General features: G+C 38.1%; 1 protein-coding gene across 4 annotated transcripts in view; it reads left to right on the top strand.

Moving 5' to 3' along the window:
• The window catches only part of TCAIM (T cell activation inhibitor, mitochondrial), a 60,767-nt gene that overhangs the window by 24,613 nt on the left and 15,067 nt on the right, over nt 1–21,087 (top strand). For 3 of the 4 annotated variants that reach the window (XR_004275077.1, XM_032298093.1, XM_032298092.1), the window contains exon 6: nt 17,891–18,013. The exons of the other annotated variant lie outside the window; for it this stretch is intronic. Coding sequence is in view for 2 of the 3 variants with exons in the window: in XM_032298093.1 (XP_032153984.1) it covers nt 17,891–18,013 (123 nt within the window). In the remaining variant the exon portion in view is untranslated. The remainder of the gene's footprint in view (nt 1–17,890; nt 18,014–21,087) is intronic. 4 annotated transcript variants of the gene reach the window in all.

Genomic DNA, 21,087 nt, shown 5'->3' with positions numbered 1-21,087 from the left:
ATCTAGAATAGCTTCTTTAAAGAGTAATTTTTTTAATGATAAAAACCATATGTAAAATGTTTTCTGTTATTTGGCATACCTTACTTGTAAAGTCACCTTTAATGTTTTTTAAGTCATTTTTGGATTTCATAAAGACCCAGCACATTCTGTTCCTATGATTGTATCTAAAAAGCCCAGTGGCTTATAAGAGGATTCTCTCATTATGGCATAGTAAATGATCCTTAATTATCCACTGGCATAATATCTGCTTTGTGGATTATCTATATTAAGGGATTCTTCCCCTTGTTACCTAGCTAGATTCCAAATAAGGCTGAAAAGGTAGGGAGGTAGCAGAGTTCAGTACAGAAAAGGACAGAAATGTGTGTCTGAAGACATGTATGTACATACCTACATATGGTAGTCTATGGTATTTGTCTGTATGCATAACTGATGGATAAATCACTTCCCTAAGTATGTTTACTTTAATTGTTCAGATTCCCTTCTGTAAACAAAACTGAGATGGAAATGTAGGTTTGGGAATGATAATTTAGTGATGGACCAGAAATAAAGGCACAGTAAGAAGTAGGATAAAAAATGAAGAAGAGCCTGGTACAGTGGGTTGTGCCTATAATCCCAGCAGCATTTTGGGAGGCTGCAGTGGAAGGATTGCTTGAGGTCAGGAGTTCAAGGCTAGCCTGAGCGACATAGTGAGACCCCATCTCTACAAAAAATACAAAAATTAGCCGGGTATGGTTGTATACATCTGTAGTTCTAGCTGAGGTGGAAAGATCCCTTGGACCCAGGAGTTTGAGGCTGTGGTGAACTATGATCGTGCCACTGCACTCCAGCCTGGGTGGCAAAGTAAGACCCTATCTCCAATCAATCAATCAATCAATCAATCAATAAATGGCAGAGTCATGGTGGCATAGAGGTTGCTGAATTGAAAATTTGGTATAGAAAAACAAAAGAGATAATTTAAGGTTAATTGCACACAGAAGCTATGGTGGGAGTTGATTTCTCTGAGCACAGACTGGAAGAGAGGTTCTCAACCTTGCATTTAAGTTTTATGTGGGATACAGCACATAAAACTACTTACGCCCACAGGAGGATATTGTTGTCCTCATCTTGCACTGTGTCTAGATGAACAAAAAGTTGGGGATTACTGGCCTAAATGGTATAGAAAAAAATGAAATTGAATAAGTCAAGCCAAACCTGCAAAAATATCAGTTGTTGGACTTTAGCTAAAGGGTTTAAGAATAATGTATTATAAGATTTCCGAGAAGCACTTGGTCTGTGGTTCAGTTGAGTATTTCGTAGAGCACAGTTTTTATCTGGAGCTGTACGTACAGCCGTCATGAAAAGAGTGCCCCAAGGACCTAGATCTGGACTTAGACACTCGGCAAAGTAATGAAAACAGATTGAAACTATAGAAAGCCAACTCAACAAGATAAAGTGGTATTCAACTGGGTTCCTTGTCTAAGCTCAGTATTTATAATTTTTTTATTTGTATGTTATTCATCCAATAAAACTCCTCAGTCATTAGTAAAAGTAGACTTTCTTGTATTACATTATATTATATGAGTTCTTAAAAGTAGAGAATATATGTTGGTAATCTCTGTGTCTAATAATCTACTTCATAGATTCATAGAACCCACCTGGTATTTTCATTGAACCTAACTAAAGAACTGTTGAATAACTGAATGTGATGTGCTAGAGGCTCGGTATAAAGAACTCAGGCTTTAATATGGAAATGCTGAGTGACATAACACATAGGGTAGTAATAGAAGTGACTTAGCGATGAATTTAGAGGGCTATTTTTTCTTAAAGCGCCTCCGTTAATTTCATTAATGTTAACTAAAAAAATCTGCTATTTTTAGTGAAAGATACATTGTCTTAAGGAAATTTTCTGTGCATAGATAAGTTATGTTGCTATGATTTCTTGATTTCCTCGAAAGTCAGCTTTGTTTTAAATTCAAGCTCTCATTTTGACAGTTAATGATGACAAGCTTAAAAAACAACTTACTTTGACCTGTCAACCTTTTAAGAGGATAACAACTTATATTTTAAAATAGACCACTGTTTTAGAAATTGAAGTCAGAAATTTAACTTTTAAATTCATTGATTATTATCCAATCCTGTTGTCAATACCTGTTTTATCTTTACAGAAATTAAAGTAAACCCCATTATTAAACAGTTAGAGCCTTATTTAGCTTCACAGAGTGAAATAGTGACATAGCATTACAGTAAATAGGTATTTTTGTTTGTTTTTAATGCCTATATTGATGACCCTTAGATTGTATTTCTTTTTTAATGTCTTTTTATTTTTTTTTTTTGAGACAGGGTCTCACTCTGTCAGGCTAGAGTACAGTGGCGTGATCACAGCTCACTGCGGCCAGATCCATTTTATATAAACAAAACAATTCCATATGAAATGTCTATCTCACTGAACAAGCATGTCATTGAACTATTTTAAAAACCATTGAATTACTATTCTTACAGCTACAAAGATACCAGTGAATGTCAGAGTTCCATTTTCTCTATTTGACCTTAGCTCAAATATATTTATATTTCACTTTCAGTATCTAAACTTAGAATCCATTTTTGTGTTCATGAAATACCATATTGGACACCTACACATTGGAACTATATCATAGAATGTTTGGGATTTGATAGCCATGATTTAACTCATATGATGCATTTATTTACTCTTCCCCTTGTTTATAAGCTAAGTCATTGTTTTTAAAATTACCAGTTACAATGCACAGTTTAGTGAATCAGGACCAGCAAAGTTATTTTGCTTTGCTTTGTTTCTTTTTTTTAATTTTAACTATATATTGTGAATGTATTTCTACTAGTAAGTTTAAGTATTATTTCTCAAAATACTTGGTTTAGTTTCATACACATAAATACAAGTGTGAGTGCATATGCTCGTTCACTATGTGAAGTATTTCTCACGATGAGTTGCCATCAGAGAAGTAGAAAAAGCTTTTGGTGCCAGGTACGGTGGCTCCAGACTGTAATCCCAGCACTTTGGGAGGCCAAGGCAGGAGAATTGCTTGAGGCCAGGAGTTTAAGACCAGCTTGGGCAACATAGTAAGACCCTGTCTCTAGAAAAATAAAAATCAAAAAATTAACCAGATGTGACAGCATGTGCCTGTACTCTTAGCTACCCAGGAGGCTAAGGCAGGAGGATAACCTGATCCCAGAAGGTCAAGGCTGCAGTGATCTATGATCATACCACTGCACTCCAGCCTGGGTGACAGAGTGAGACCTTGTCTCTCAAAACAAAATAAAAAACTATTGCTCTGTTAGCTTCAGGTCAGTGAAAATGAAGGCCATTATTGGTCTAAAATCCTTACTTTGTTTTATAGAGTTTCAGGCCTAGGAGTGTAAAATTTGTGCAATTTTAACTTTATTGTAATTTAGATCATGGCTCTTTCTTTGTTGTTGTTCTCTTAAATCTGTGGAAAACTGAGCCTTGCTTGAGTTACTGAAGTATTTTATTTCAAAAGCATCATGACACTAGAAAGTAAACCAAATGATTGCACAGTCCAACATTAGTCCTTGTACATGGCATTCTGGCATTCATTTTTATGTACCTTTTAACGTTCTTTTGGCTTCATTTTATTGTCAGGGTTTTTCTTTTTACTTGGCTCTTATAATAATACTTGCAATATGTGTATTTTATATATATATATATATATATATTTGCTGTAGATACAATGAAATCATTTTTAACCAACCTGTCTTAGTCTATTTTGCATTGCTATAATATAAAGGAATACTAGAGGCTGGTTAATTTATAAAGAGAAGAGATTTGTTTAGCTCATGGTTCTGCAGGCTGTACAAGAAGTATGGTGTTAGCATCTGCTTCTGGTAAGGACTTCAGAAAGCTTCCAGTCATGATAGAAGGGAAAGAAGAGCAAGCATCATGTGGCAAGAGGGGAGGAGGCACCAGGCTATTTTCAACAGTCAGATTTTTTGGAAACTAATAGTGAGAAGTCACTCATTACCATGAGGATGACATGAAGCCATTCATGAGCGATCTGCCTCCATGACCCAAAACCTCCCACCAGGTCCTCTCTACAACACTGGGGATTAAATTTCAACATCAGATTTGGAGGGGACAAATATTTAAACTATAGCACAGGCCAAGATCAAATAAACAACCACAACCAGCTACCACTTCATACCCTAGGATGGCTATGTTCTAAAAGAGAATAACAAGTGTTGGTGAGCAGGTAGGAAAATTGAAACTCTCCTCCATTGGTAATGGGAATACAGAATTGTGCAGCTGCTATGGAACACAGTTTGGCAATACTGTAAAATGTTAAACAGAGTTATGTGACCCAAGAATTCCACTCCTAGGTATACACCCTAGGAGAAACAAAAACAGACATCCACACAAAAATATGCTTATAGCAACATTATTCATAATAGCCAGAAGAAATAACCCAATTGTCTACCAACTGATAAATGGATTTTTAAAAAGTGGCATATCCATACAAAGGAATATTATTTAACCAAGAAAAGGAATGAAGTACTATACATACTACAACATGGATGAACCTTGAAAACATGCAAAGTCAAAGAGGCTGATCACAGTCAACCACATAGACAGTTCTCCTGCCTCAGTCACCCAAATAGCTGGGACTACAGGCATGTGCCATTACACCTGGCTAATTTTTGTATTTTTTTTTTTAGTAGAGATGGTATATGAATTATATTCCAGTGAAGCTATTTTTTAAAAGAACTATCACTACTCTTTCTAAAAAATATATTCATTGAAAGTATTATTAGTTTATGTTTTTGGACAATGTATAAAGATAATTTTGTGATATCAACAACTGAAAGGGGTGGGGAGAACTATTAAAAGAGCAGAGTTTTTGTTATTGAAGTTAAGCTAGTATAAATTCAGATTAGGGTGTTATAACTTTAGGATGTTAAATGTAATCCCCCACAGTAACCACAAGAAACTATCAAAAGGATATACACCAAAGGAAACAAGAAAGGAATTTAAATTATTCACCACAAAATAAAAATCAACTAAACACAAAAGAAGGTAGTAATGCAAGAAACAAGGGACAAAAAAACAATAAGGCACATGGAAAATAAATAGCAACATGACAAAATTAAGTCCCTTCTTTCAAGTAATGACTTTAAATATAAATGGATTAAACTTTCCAAAAGACAAATATTGGCAGAGTGAATTTAAAAAACATGATTCAACTATATGCTGTCTACAGGAGACTCACTTTAGATCCAGAGTTGAAAATGAAAGGTTGGAAAAGGTTAGTATTCTATGCAAATATTAACCAAAAGAGAGTTGTACTAAAATCAGACATAATAGACATTAAATCAAAAAAGATTATAAGAGATAAAGAAGGACATCACAGATTAATAGAAGTCTCCATACAGCAACAAGAGATAGCAGCTATAAATATTTATCTACCAAATAACTGATCCTCAAAATATATGAAGCAAAAGTGGACTGGATTGAAGAGAGAAATTGAAAGTCCTACAGTAATGGCTGAACACTTTAATACTCCACTCAGTAGTGTTTAGAAAAATCAAACAGGAATAAGTAAGGAAACAGAGGAATTGCATAGCACAATTTAACCAGCTGGATCTAACAGACGTATATAAGACACTCTACCTAATAAGAACAGCATACACATTCTTCTCAAGTCTATATAGAACATTTTCTAGGATGGACCATATTTTAGGCTGCAAACTAAGTCTCAACAGATTTTAAAAGAAAAATGTCACACAAAGCATTTTCTCTGACCACAGTGGGATGAAGTTAGAAATCAACAACAGAAGTAAAACTAGAAATTTAACAAAATTGTGGAAATTAAAGCACTCTTAACCAGCAGATCAAAGAAGGTGTCATGTACCACATAAAATATATATACCTACTATGTACCTATGAAAATTGAAAATAAAAATAAATCACAAGGGAATATATAAAATACCTTTCTGGACATAGGGGCTGGCAAAGATTTCATGCTGAAGACACCAAAAGCAATTGCAACAAAAGCAAAAATTGACAAATGTGATCTAACTAAACTAGAGCTTTTGCACTGCAAAAGAAGCAATGTATCAATAGAGCAAACAGCCTACAGAATGAGAGAAAATACTTGGAAACAATACATCTGACAAAGGTCTGATATCCAGAATCTGTCAAGAATTTAAGATTTACAAACTGTTGGGCATGGTGGCTCACACCTGTAATCACAGCCCTTTGGAGGCTGAGGTGGGCACATCACCTGAGGTCCGCAATTTGAGACCAGCCTGGCCAACATGGTGAAACCTCAACTCTACTAAAAATACAAAAATTAACTGGGCATAGTGGCACATGCCTGTAATCCCAGCTCAGGGGAGGCTGAGGCACAAGAATCACTTGAACCCAGGGAGTGAAGGTTGCAGTGAGCCAAGATCATGCCACTGCACTGCAGCCTGGGTGACAGTGAGACTCTCTGTACCCTCCACCCAAAAAAAAATCTTACAAGCAAAAAACAGCCCCATTAAAAAGTGGGCAAAGACATGAACAGACACTTTTCAAAAGAAGATGTACATGCAGCCAACAGATGATATATGAAAAATGCTCAGTATCACTAATCATAAGAAAAATGCAAATTAAAACCACAATGAGTTACCATCTCACACCAGTTAGAATGGCTAGTATTAAAAAGTCAGGCCAGGCACAGTTGCTCACACCTGTAATCCCAGCACTTTGGGAGGCCAAGGTGGGCAGATTGCATGAACTCAGGAGAGTTTAAGACCAGCCTGGTCAACATGACAAGACCCTGTCTCTACCAAAAATACAAAAAAATAACCAGGCTTGGTGGTGTTCACCTATGGTCCAGCTGTTGAGGAGGCTGAGGCAAGAGGATCGCTTGAGCCTGGGCTGGCAGAGAGGAGGCATGCAGAAGTTGCAGTGAGCCAGGATGGCGCCATTGCACTCCAGTCTGGGTGACAGAGCAAGGCTCTGTCTCAAAAAAAATTAATAAATAACAGATACTGTAGTCAGGTTGCAGAGAAAAGAGAATGCTTATTCAGTGTTGGTAGGAGTGTATATTAGTTAAACCATTGTGGAAAGTAGCGTGGCAACTGAGCAATCTTACGACAGGGTATATACCCATAGAAATACAAATCATTCTACCATAAGTACACATGCTGTCATATCTTCATTGCAGCACTGTTCACAATAGCAAAGACATGGAATCAACCTAATGCACATCAATGGACTGGGACTGGTTAAAGAAAATGTGGCACATATATATAATGGAACACTATGTGGCCATAAAAAGGAATGAGATTGTGTCCTTTGCAGGAACATGGATGGAGCTGGAGGCCATTATCCTTACCAAACTAATGTGGCATCAGAAAACCAAATACTACATGTTCTCACTTATAAGTGGGAACAAATTAATGAGAACCAATGGGCACAACAAAGAAAACAACAGACACTGGAGACAACTAGAGTGGGGAGGAGGAGAGCGGGGAAGGGGTTGAAACAGTAACTGTCAGGTGCTACACTCAATACCTGGGTGACAGGATCAGTCATACACCAAACCCCAGCATGTTGCAATATACCCATGTAACAAACCTGCACATGTATTCCCGAATCTAAAATAAAAGTCAAAATTATATCTAGGGAGGAGAGGAGGAGAGAGGAGAGTGGGAGGAGGGAGAGGATAGGAACAATAACCATCAGGTACTATGCTTAGTACCTGGGTGATGAAATGGTCTGTACATGAGACCCCCATGACATGAGTTTGCCTATGTTAACCTGCCCATGTGCCCCAGACCTAAAATAAAAGTTAAAAAAATTAAGAATTTTAACTCAAAACAGATCATAGACTAAAATGTAAAACATAAAGTACTAAGACTCTTAGAAGAAAAAGGAGGGGAAGATCTTCAGGCAGATATGAAGAGAGGTTGATTAATGGGTCCAGATATACAGTTTGATAGAAAAAAAATAAGATCTGCCAGGCACAGTGGCTCACGCCTGTAATCCCAGCACTTTGGGAGGCTGAGGAGGGCGGATCACCTGAGGTCAGGAGTTTGAGATCAGCCTGGCCAGCATGGTGAAACGCCATCTCTACTAAAAATACAAAAAAAGTAGCCAGGCCTGGTGGCAGGTGCCTGTAATCCCAGCTGTTCAGGAGGCTGAGGCAAGAGAATCGCTTGAAACCAGAAGTCAGGGGTTGCAGTGAACCAGAATTGTGCCACTGCACTCCAGCCTGGGAGACAGAGCGGGACTTCATCTCAGAAAAAAATAAGATCTGTCTGATAGATCAGTAAGGTGACTATAGTTTACAATCATCAGTCGTGTATTTCAGAATAGCTAGAAGAGCATAATTGGAATGTTCTAGCATAAAAGAAATATTTATGGTGATGGATATACCAATTACACTGATTTCATTTTTACAAATCATATGAATATTAAATAACTGAATCTACCCTGAAAATTTTTAAAAATAAAATGTTTGATTAACAATTTTGAGGAAAAAAAAGCAAATACAGATGAATGAAAAAAAAAACACAATGTACCAAAACTTATGGGACACAGCAAATTCAGTGAAGCAGTGCTAAGGGGGAAATGTATAGCTATAAACACATTTAAAAAACAAGAAAGATCTCAAATCAGCAATCTAACTTCACACCTTATAGGATTAGAGAAAGAAGAATAAATGCAAAACTAGTAGAAGGAGGGAAATAATAAAGATTAGAGCAGATAATCAAAATAGATATTAGATAAACAAAATAGATAATAGGAAAAATGATAAAATCAACAAAACCAAAAATTGGTTATTTGAAAAGATCAACAAAATTGACAAACCTTTAGCTAGATGGACTAAGAAAGAAAGAAGACTCAAATTACTAAAATCAAAAATGAAAGTAGGAACATTAGTACCAATTTCACAGAAATAACAATTATAAAAGAGTACCATGGGCAGTTGTACACTAACAAGTTGGGTAACCTAGATAAAATGGAGACATTTCTAGAAACACAAAATCTACCAAAACTAAACCACAAAGAAATAGAAAATAATGAGACTGAGTCAGTAATTTTAAATTTCCCAACAAAGGAAAGACCTAAACTGGATGGCTTCACTGGCAAATTCTACCAAACATTTAACAGCCATACTTCGCAATCGTCTCAAAAAGAAACTGAAGAAGGAACACTCCCTAACTCATTCTGTGAGACCAGCATTACCCTGATACCAAAGACAGACAAAGACACTGCAAGAAAAGAAAACCACAAATCAATATCCTTTATGAATGTTAATGCAAAAAGCTTCAACAAAATCCTAGAAAAATGAATTTAGCAGCATATTAAAAGGATCCTATACCATAACCAAGTGGGATGTATTCCTAGAGTACAAGGATGGTTCAATATACAAAATCAATCAGTATGATAACACATTAACAGAATGGAGAAAATCCACATGATCATTTAAATCATACAGAATGATCATAATGTAGAAAAAAGCATTTGACAAAATTTAACATCCTTTCATCCTAAAGACATTCAACAAACTGGAAATAAAGGAAACTACATCAACATAATAAAAGCTATATATGAAAACCCACAGCAAACATCATTCTCAATAGTAAAAGACTTAAGTTTTTTATGTAACATAAGGAAGGCAAGGATGCCTACTTTCAGCACTTCTATTCAACATACTACTGGAAGTCTTTGTCAGAGCAATTAGGCAAGAAAAAGAAATTAGTCATGTAATTGGAAAGGACGAGGTAATTCAGCAAATTAGCAAGATACAAAATCAATACACAAAAATCAGTTGTATTTCCGTATACTAGCCACATATCCAAAAAGGGAATTACAAAAACAATTCCATATACAATAGCATCACAAAGGACTAAATGCTTAGGAATTGACTGAAGAGATGAAAGACTTGTAGTACAATGAAAACTATAAAACATTTCTGAAAGAAATTAGAGATGATACAAATAAATGGAAAGGCATTCTATGATCATGGGTCAGAAGATAATATTAAGATGTCAATACCCAAAGCAATGTACAGATTTAATGCAATCCCTATCAAAATTCCAATGACATTTTTTACACAAATAGAAAACCCATTCTAAAATTAGAATCTCAGGGGACCTCAAATAGCCAAAACAATCCTGAAAAGAGCAAAGCTGGAGAATTCACATTTCCTCATTTCAAAACTTAGTACAAAACTATAGTAAACAAAGCATTGTGATACTGGCATATAGGCCAGGCATGGTGTGGCTCACTTCTGTAATCCCAGTACTTTGGGAGACTGAAGCAGGAGGATTATGTGAGTCCGGGAGTTTGAGACTAGCCTGGGCACCATAGTGAGAACCCCTCTCTATAAAGAAAAATACACAAACATATAGGCTAATGGAATAGAATAGAGAATACAGCAATGAATCCTTGCATGTATCGGTCAACTGGTTTTCAACAAGGCTGCCAAGACCACTGAATGGGGAAAAAATATTTTAAATAAAAGGTACTGGGAAAACAGGCCACATGCAAAAGAATGAAGTTGGACACCAACTTTGTACCATATACTAAAAATGACTCAGAATGGATCTTTGACCTAAATGTAATACCTAAACTATAAAACTCTTAGAGGAAAACCTAGGGCAAAAGATTCATTGCATTGAATCTGCCAGTGATTTCTAGGATATAAAACCTAAAGCACAGCCAACAAAAGAAAAATAGACAAATTGGACTTCATTAACATTTTTAAAGTTTCTGCACTAAAAGACGATCAACAGAGTAAAATGGTAGTTCACAGAATGGGAGAAAATATTTGCAACTCATATATCTGATAAAGGAATTAATATCCAGAATAGATAGAGAACTTTTAAAACTCAACAACCAGCAAACAACCCAATTCAAAAATGGGCAAAGGACTTGAATAGACATTTCTTCAAAGAAGGTATGGCCAGTAAGCCCATGAAAAGATACTCAACATCATTAATCATTAGGGAAATGCAAATTAAAACTACAGCAAAATTTGATTATATTCTAACAGTGGAATGTTAGCCTTAAAAAGGAAGAAATTCTACCACAGGCTACAACACATGAACCTTCATGCTACATGAAATAAACCAGTCACAAAACAACAAATAGTATATGATTCTACTTATGTAAAGTACAAGGAGTATTCAAATTCATAGAGACAAAATAGAATGGTGGTTGCCAGGGGCTGGAGGGAGGGGAAGGGGTGTTAGTGTTTAATGGGTACAGAGTTGAGTTGTGCCAAATGAAAAGAGTTCTGAAGATTGCTGGTGGTGATAGTTGCACAACAATGAGACTGTACTTAAGACCACTGAACTGTACACTTGAAAATAACTAAGGGGCTGGGTGCTGACACTCCAGTCCCCTGCTGTCTCGGTCCCCTCTGGACTTTGGGCACTGATGAACATGGGAAGGAGTCATGGTGAGGGTGGCCAAGGGCAGCATCGGTCCAGGTCCGCAGGCACCCCTCAGCACAAACACCCTAGGCACCATGGATGGCATATTGATGGCAGGAGGTCCCCTATGAAACCCCACCTTCAAGCCAGAAACAGCCTGAAACTTCGGGTTTGGGCTGCCAGTTCTAGGTGAAGTCCTTGGCCCAAAGTAAGGACTTCATTGATGACCATTCAGCCAATCAGATGATGCTTTTTCCATACCCACCAGGAAAAAGCTCCTTTCTGAGCCCATAAAAACCCAGAACTCACCCACACTCAGACATCAGGACTACCAGCTGTGGGAAGGAATTACCTGCTTCAGTTCTCCATTATGTTGAGACAAACTGCCTGCAGAAAGGAGCTACCACTGTGGGTCTTCTCTCTGCTGAGAGTTGGACACTCATGGGGACGACCTGCCTGCAGAAAGGAGCTACTCACTTCAGGTCTCCTGAGAACTGTTCTGTCGCTCAAGGAAGCTCTTCTCCAACTTGCTCGCCCTTCAGTTGTCCACTTCATTCTTCCTGGACATGGGACAAGAACTTGGGACCACCTAATGGGAGGACTTAAACAGCTGTAACACAAACAGGGCTGAAACACCCCCCTTGCTCACCACATTATGGGCAACAGAAGAGAAAAACTGCAGCCCTTCTAGGATCCCAGACCTAGGGGCTCTCTAAATCTGGGCTGTGACACCCTCTTTGGGGCTCTGCAGTTCCCAGTGCCTCCAAGCTTCCGGGCACCACCATGTTCCTTGGTTCCCACAGTATTAGCTGCATATGGTACACCTGGTCTAGCTGCAGTCTTGCATGGAGCTAGCACCTGTGCCAGCACATGGAGTTGCTCACTCTGCTGCAGTCAGCACACCTGGCTGTGCGCAGTGGCTGGACCTTGTGCTCGTTCACACACCCCTTGCCACTCTGCACCTGGCTGGCCCTTGGCAGATGTGGAATCTGGGCCAGTAGTGTGAGCTGAGTGCAGCCTGCCAGACCAGGTGGGCAGAATGAGCCCAGTGGGCACAAGCAAAACTCGGACAATGACACCACTGACCACAGAGGTTTCCAAATGGAAAAGTGACACCCCAAGGATCCCATGACACTATGATTGTGCTGTTGCACTCCAGCCTGGGCAACAGAGCAAGTCCCTGTTTCTAAAATAGAGAAAATTTGCAGAAATAATATAAAAAAGTCCCATGTAACCTCCACCCAGTTTCTTCAAATGTTAATTTTGTACCACATTTGCTTTATCATTCTCTCTATATATACTTTCTTTTTTTTTTTTTTTGAGACGGAGTCTTGCTCTGTCATCTGGCTGGAGTGCAGTGGTGTGATCTTGGCTCACTGCAACCTCTGACTCCGTGGTTCAAGCAGTTCTCCTGCCTCAGCCTCCCGAGTAGCTGGGATTACAGGCACGTACCACCATGCCCAGCTAATTTTTTGTATTTTTAGTAGAGACAGTGTTTCACCATGTTGACCAGGGTGGTCTTGAGCTGACCTTGTGATCCGCCTGCCTCAGCCTCCCAAAGTGCTGGGATTACAGGAGTCAGCCACTGCACCCAGCCTTATATATTCATTTTAACTATAGAAACTACGTGTGTGTGTGTGTGTGTGTGTGTATATATATGCATGCACACACACACATTTTTCCCTGAACCATTTGAGTAAGTTGCAGCCACAATAGCCCTTTAAATACCTAGGTTGTACTTTTTAAAAATATAAAAACATTTTCTTATATAAGAAAATAACTTTTTAAAAAATTGCTTTTCTAAACCCTTAGAAAAAAAAGAAAATAATAAAAATCAAGAAATTAACACTTATGACAATAGTATTAGCTAACCCCTAGAAGTTATTCAAATGTCACGCATTTTCTAAGCACTGCCCTTTATTAGGAGAAGAAAATCCCAAATCCCAAATCATGAGCCATATTTGATTGTCAAATCTCTTTAGTCTTCTTTATTCTGGAACAGTTCCTCAGTGTTTTCTTGTCTTTCATTACCTTGATGAATGTAAGCCAATTATTTTGTAGAATGCCTTTCCATTTGTTTATCTGATGTTTCCTCATGAGTATAGTCAGATTATTCAGTTTTTTGCGGGCATACCCCAGAAGTGGTGTTGTGTTGTTTTCAGTGGATTATGTAGGAGGCGTGTGATGTATATATAACCCATTACCAATGAAACTAATTTCTTCCAGAAAGTTACAGGTTTTTTTCTCTAATTATTTTATTTTAAGGAGATACTTAGGGCTACGTAAATATCCTTTTACTCATTAGATTTTTACTCCCTTGCTCGCTTTAATATTCGTTGATGATTCTTGCTTGAATCACATATTACTCTGCTGGTTGCCACATGTTGATTTCCTCATTTCATCATCTCTTCAGGATGGTGCCTATGTCCCCATCTTCCCTTGAGTACTCCCTTACTTTCTGGTTCACCAAGTTGTTCCAGGATCATCTGGACTGTTCCTGCCCCAAAGTTTGATTCAGCAGTTTTGCCAGAAAGCTCTGGTTCTTTCTAGTAGGGAATGATGTGTAAACACCAACATCTCAGTGCTACATGTGCTCAGTTGCTACTAATTCTCTCAGTGGCCAAAGCCAGGAAACAGGTATCTTTATCTTTATATCTGTATATATTAACAACCATGTTTAGAGCCTTTGTTTTTACTTCAGTGTTAAGAAACAAAACACAAGTATTGTTAAGCTAGACCAGTGATTTTTATACATTAAATGTAAGAATTCCAAAAATCAATTCATGACTATATAATTATAAGATCATATTTGAATCTATGTTGTAAAACATTTGGGCCCCAAATCAAACATTGTGTGTCATTTAATAATTTGTATGTCAGTAAATCATGCCTTTTCTTACATGATTTAAAGTAAGTTGAGTAACATGTATTAATGAGTGAGGAAAAGTTGGAAAATGATAATGCCATATCAACAGTAGTAATGTAAATTAAGGTATTTTTACCTACTTGATTACACACCATGCAGAAGTCACAAAATTTTTACTAATATTCTTAAAGAGGGTATAGGAAGGATTATGAATTGCTACACAAAGTCAGTGAATTTAAAAAAAAATTGAACACTTTCACCTGAAAGATAAGATTCCAATTCCCTTTTTCAACGTGCAAGAGCCTTCATGGCCTGACCACACTTCACCCCCAGTGCCTCTGCAGTCTCTTCTATGCCCTTCTCTCCCTCTAAGCATCCTGTCATCTGGGCATATGGGTTCATCTCATAGATCCTTACGTACTAATATGATTGACATGCCATTCTCTCTCACCTACCTGGAAAGATCTGATGTATCTCTCAGGTTCCAGATCACATATTACCTGTTCTATAGAATCTTCCAGGAATAATTACTTCTTCTTTGCTCATGGTAGTTCTTATATTCTATTCTAATTGCTTATTTCTATATTCCTTGTTAGATCTGTCTTCCTTTAAAACAGACACTTTATCTTCCTTGCATAACGATTTGTCAGTTTCAGTATTCTAAACTTAATAATTTTTAAATGCTTTAGATCACAACATCTAAAACATTTAAAGTGACTACTAAGAAACCTAGTGCTCGCTCCAGCAGTACATATACTGAAAGTGGAATGAGGCCAGGCACAGTGGGTCAAGTCTGTAATGCCAGCACTTTGGAAGGCCAAGGCGGGGGCATCACTGGGGCCTAGGAGTTCAAGAGCAGTTTAGGCAACATAGCGAGACCTCATCTCTACAAATAATAACTTTAAAAAATTAGGTGGCCGTGGTAGTACATGCTTGTAGTCCCAGCTAGTAGAGAGGCTAAGGCTAGAGAATCACTTGAGCCCAGGAGGTCGATCACACCAGGATAAGGCTAGAGGATCACTTGAGCCCAGGGGGTTGAGGCTCAGTGAGCCATGATCACACCAGCCTGGGCAACATAGTGAGACCCTCATCTCAAAAAAAATTAGAACGAAACGGAGAAGATTAGCATGGCCCATGAGTTTTTTTTGTTTGTTTTTTGAGATGGAGTCTCACTCTGTCACCCAGGTTGGAGTGCAGTGGTGTGATATCAGCTCACTGAAACCTCTACTTCCTGGGTTCAGGCGATTCTCCTACCTCAGCCACCGAAGTGGCTGGGACTACAGGCATGTGCCACCATGCCTGGCTAACTTTTTTTGTATTTTTAGCAGAGACGGGGTTTTACTATGTTAGCCAGGATAGTCTCACTCTCCTGACCTCATGATCCACCCACCTCAGCCTCCCAAAGTGCTGAGATTACAGGCATGAGCCACTACAGCCGGCCAAAAAAATTTTTTGTTCAAGAAAAAATGGCCAGGCGCAGTGGCTCATGCCTGTAGTCCCAGCATTTTGGCAGGCTGAGGCAGGAGGATCACTTGAGCCCAGAAGTTTGAATCCAGCAACAAAATGAGACCCAGTCTCTATTTAAAAAAAAATAAGAAGAAAGGGAACCTCTGGTTTTCGTGGCATTTTCTCTGGCATAGTAATGCCTAGGGCCCACCCCCACCACTTTGTTTTGGAATCTGAAATGTTTCCCTCAGCCCGGAGTCACTTAGCCATTCTACCCCCCACCCCCAACTCCTGCAACAGCTCTTCAGCCTCCCAGGACTCCGTCCAGGTCACTCATTTCTCTGGACTCCCCTTGGGGAGCCAGTGACCCCGAGCAGTAACAAGCACCCCTGTGTCATGATGATTATAGCACCAAGTGAGAGACAGTTTCTACAGAGGCAGTGCTGCTCTCTAGAAGGCCACATAGGCTCTCAGCTCTTTTCTGAAAGCTATTCTTCCTAATCCTTAAAGCATGTTTAATATTTATTTATTCTTGTAAGACAATTGAGGTAAACTTTACATTCTAAGAAATACAGGTTTAGAGAACATCTTTCTGCTGAGCTTATTATAGAGTTAATACAGTTGAGATGAGACTGAAACTGGACATTTGGTTGGGTAGAAAGCAATGGAGGTGTCAGTGAGCACCAGGGCAGTGAAGAGACCCACCTGGAAGAAGACTATGGCAAATGACTAGATTGGCAAAGTCTGACCAGTGGAGGGACTAGGTTACAGGGATGAGGGAATCAGCATTGGGAGCTCAGGGTATTAATATCCAAGACTAAAATAAAGGGGAAACTGGAGTCCACCCAGCAAGAATCCACAAAGTGATCTTCATGTTCCTTCATCAGGACCCATTGCCTCTTAATTGTTACTAGTCCCATCGGATATGTCTGTCAAGTTTGACTTTTACACCTGTTTAGCTCCATTATATTTGCTCACTTGCTTCATAATTAGTATTAGTTCTACGCTCCCCTATGTGTATGACTGACGTCAGTGAAGATCTAGTGTAGCCTACTGAAGGTTGTAATAAACATGCTTTGAAGTATTTTTAATTTTTAAAAAATTATTCTATCTCTATAAATCTAGTGACTGGTTTGATGTAACTAAAATTTAATTTTTTAATATGCGAAGGAAGTTGTCATAGCTAGAATATGATTTGACAGGTGTTGGCAGTTCTCCAAGCAACTTATTTTAAAAGTAGGTATTCCGAGAAACAATATGTAGAAGTAAAAGTTTGATTGAAAACTCAGTTTAACACTGGGTCTGCTTTAAGATAATGTATGTGTCGTTTTTTTTTCTGAGTACAATTTTTTTTTTTTTTTTTGAGATGGAGTCTTGCTCTGTTGCCCAGACTGGAGTGCAGTGGCGCCATCTCAGCTCACTGCAACCTCCACCTCCCCAGTTCAAGCAATTCTCCTGCCTCAGCATCCTGAGTAGCTGGGACTACAGGCATGCACCACCACACCCAGCTAATTTTGGTATTTATAGTAGAGACGGGGTTTCACCATGTTAGCCAGGATGGTCTTGATCTCTTGACCTCATGATCCACCTGCCTCAGCCTCCCAAGGTGCTGGGATCACAGGCGTGAGCCATCGCACTCGGCCACAATTTTTTTAACTTTTAAGTTCAGGGGTACCTGTGCAGGTGTGTTATATAAATAAACTTGCATCATAGGGGTTTGTTGTACTGTTTATTTCATTACCTAGGTACTAACCCTAGTACCTAATAGTTATTTTCACTGATCCTCTCCCTCCTATCCTCTACCCTCAAGTGAACCCCAGTGTCTTTTGTTCCCGCATTTGTGTCCATGTGGTCTCATCGTTTAGCTCCATTTATAGGTGAGAACATGCAGTATTTGGTTTTCTGTTCCTGTATTAGTTTGCTAAGGATAATAGCCTCCAGCTCCATCCATGTTCCCATGAAATACATGAACTCATTCTTTTTTATGGCTGCATAGTATTTCATGGCATATATGTACTACATTTTTTTTACCCAGTCTGTCATTGATTGTCATTTAGGTTGATTCCAAATCTTTAATATTGTGAATATTCAAGTGCATGCATGTGTCTTTTAATAGTGGAAATATTAATATTATAGTTAGTACTGCAAAGTATATATATCTCTCCTTTTTCTTTCTAGATCCTGGTTAGATAACAATGGGAAAAGTGCTGTTAAAAAGCTGAAGAACAGTTTGCCACTTAGAAAAGAACTAGATCGTTTAAAACATGAACTGTCTCATCAATTGCAACTCTCAGATATCAGGTAATAAAGAAGAGATTACCTAATTTAAAAATTAAAATGAATATGAATTACCTACTAATAAGCTTTTCAGCAGCTAAATATTTGCATCTTTAACTTTAGTTATTCTGATAACTGAGTACTCTTCAATTATCTTTATGAACATAATGAAATGTTCATCTATGTAAGAAAACTCTTACTAATTTCTTGTTTTAAATATTGAAGTAAGGCTGAGCACAGTGGCTCTTACCTGTAATCCCAGCACTTTGGGAGGCCGAGGTGGGAGGATCACTTGAGCCCAGGAGTTCAAGACTAGCCTGGGCAACATAAGGAGGCCCCATCTCTACAAAAACTTACAAAATTAGCTAGGCACTATGGCATGCACCTGTAGTCTCAGCTACTTGGGAGGCTGAGGGAAGAGGATCACTTAAGCCCAGGAGTTTGAGGCTGCAGTGAGCTATAATTGCATCACTGCACTGTAGCCTGGGTGATAGAGCATGACTTCATCTCAAATTATATGTATGTTACTTAAGTAAGGTTTAAGTTTTGAGCATAATAAACTTTTAAATAATAAGTTTGTAAGAAAAATATCCTCTTCCATATACAGGTAATATATAAAAAGTAATTATGCCACCATCTTGTAAGATATTAAGGCCAGACACAGTAACTCATACCTGTAATTCTAGCACTTTGGGAGGCCAATGTGGGAGGATCACTTGAGGCCAGGAGTTTGAGACCAGCCTGGACAACATAGCAAGATCCCATCTCTAAATAATAATAATAATAAAGTGTTTTAAAAGATTGGTATTTGAGCTTAAAAAGAGGAGAGGAAAGAGAAAACGGATGTTGTATTCTTGGTTCTATATTATATAGCAGAACTTTTTCAGTAAGTATTCATAAACTTGGAAATTGCAGTTATATAAAGATCCATGCTGAAATTTATTGCAAAATAGATTTAACAGTTCTTAAAACTGTAAGGAGAGAATAGGAGGAATCAGGTGATTCAGTCATGGACTTCCCATCTCTAGAACTCAGAAAAATCATCATCCAGTTTTCATGTTTAAACATCTTTGTTACTTTTTGCTATAGCCTGTTTTGTTGTTTTCAGCTCTCATTATTAGGACTTTTTTTCTTATATTAAACCAAATGACTATTTGTGTACCATAATAACATCTTTTTTCCCTGTGTTTACAGAGTACAGATGGTATTTACATGTTCCGTTCTTGTATAGCCAAATAATCATTTTATAAGATAATTCAGAATTTCAAAGCATTCTTTTAGGCTTCCATGTGTGGAATGTTTGAATGTATGCATATATCTGTTATTTTATCATCACCCTAATCATTTTCAGATTCAATTTTTATTATATGGGGTTCTTCCCATTCCATAGTCTATTAGCATAAACTTTTCTAACTAAAAACAAAATAGTAAGATCATTCCTTAAAGTTTTTAAGGTAAATAAATCAAGTTGCATGCAAATAACTTTTTCTAATAGTAATTTTAAAAGATCTGTCAGAGCAGACTAGGGCAAAGAAAATGAAAGGATTTCTTAAACATAAAAAGAATAATTTTACAGTATTATGGAGAAATTTCTCAGCTTTAATTTATATGATGGTAAATGTCAATAGATGTAACCCAGCCAGGTGCGGTGGCTCACGCGTGTAATCCCAGCACTTTGGGAGGCTGAGGCAGGTGGATCATGAGGTCAGGAGTTCAAGACCAGCCTGACTAACATGGTAGAACCCTGTCTCTACTAAAAGTACAAAGATTAGCCAGGCGTGATAGCACAAGCCTATAATCCCAGCCTACTCAGGAGGCTGAGGCAGGAGAATCGCTTGAACCCGAAAGGCGGAGGTTGCAGTGAGCTGAGATCAGGCCACTGCACTTCAGCCTGGGCTGCAGAGTGAGACTCCATCTCAAAAAAAAAAAAAAAAAAAAAAGCTCTTTGGAGTATTCAATTTTTAAGGTGTAAAAGGGTCCTGAGACCATAGCATTTGAGGACCATGGGCTTGAAGGGCTTCTTTACTTGCTAAAAAAAATTAGCCAAAACTCCAGCAAACATAAACATTAACTAATTACATTGTTTTTCATTCTAAACAGCCTATATAAACTATTTTTAATGAAAACAGCATTTACTACCTTTATCACATTTTTTAATTTCAAATAATCAAAAATTAATATTCTTTGAAATTATATTACTTTTTAAATTGTAGTTTAAAGAAAAAACAATTTTTAAGTAAGTTTTCATTTTATCAGAAATGACATTCATCAAAATCAGTATTAGGATAAAAGAAGAACCTAAGTTTCTTGAGAGCCCATTTTGAATGCCTGACTCCTTCACACACATTACCTCATTTGATGTCTACTACCTGTGCAGCAGGAAACATCCTCACTTTGCATGCATGAAAGTGAAAACCTTAGGAAGGCTAAAAGCAGGTTGTTCAAGGTCACAGAGCTGGTAAACCACAGAATTAGAATTCCAAGGTGGGTTTTCTGACATCACCCGAGACCAGTACTCTTCACAGTTACACAGCAGGGCCTCTGTCATGTCATTGTCAGGTTCCATGTGTCACTGAGGTTTAATATTAGTTTATAAAATGAGCAGATTACATGATTTCATCAAAATCCCTTTCTCTAGAATGAGATAAAAAGAAGCAGAAGTCAGGCGCTGTGGCTCACGCCTGTAACCTCAACACTGGGAGGCCAAGGTGGGCAGATAGCTTGACCCAACCCAGGAGTTCAAGACCAGCCTGAGCAACATGGTGAAACCCTGTCTCTACAAGAAATTTTTTAAAAGTAGCTAGCCCTGGTGGCGCACGCCTGTAGTCCCAGCTACTTGTGAGGCTGAGGTAGGCGGATCGCTTGAATAGAGGAGCTCAAAGCTGCAGTGAGCCATGATTACACCACTGCACTCCTGCCTGAGTGACAGAGCAAGAACCTGTCTCAAAAACAAAAAGAGAACCTGATAAACCTAACTGGAATTCCTAGTTGGAACTTGAACACAAAACAAAACCATCATCATTGTAACAATGTGAAAAAGAAAAATATTTTTTTCAAAGGTTTCCCATTTCATCATCTTATTTTTAAATAGAAACATT

Source organism: Sapajus apella, unplaced genomic scaffold (genome assembly GCF_009761245.1).
Source record: "Sapajus apella isolate SASKATOON/1434 unplaced genomic scaffold, GSC_monkey_1.0 scaffold38, whole genome shotgun sequence".
In the NCBI taxonomy this organism is placed as follows: Eukaryota; Metazoa; Chordata; class Mammalia; order Primates; family Cebidae; genus Sapajus; species Sapajus apella.
Note: the sequence above shows the minus strand (reverse complement) of the source record. Positions and strands in the feature narration are given on the sequence as shown.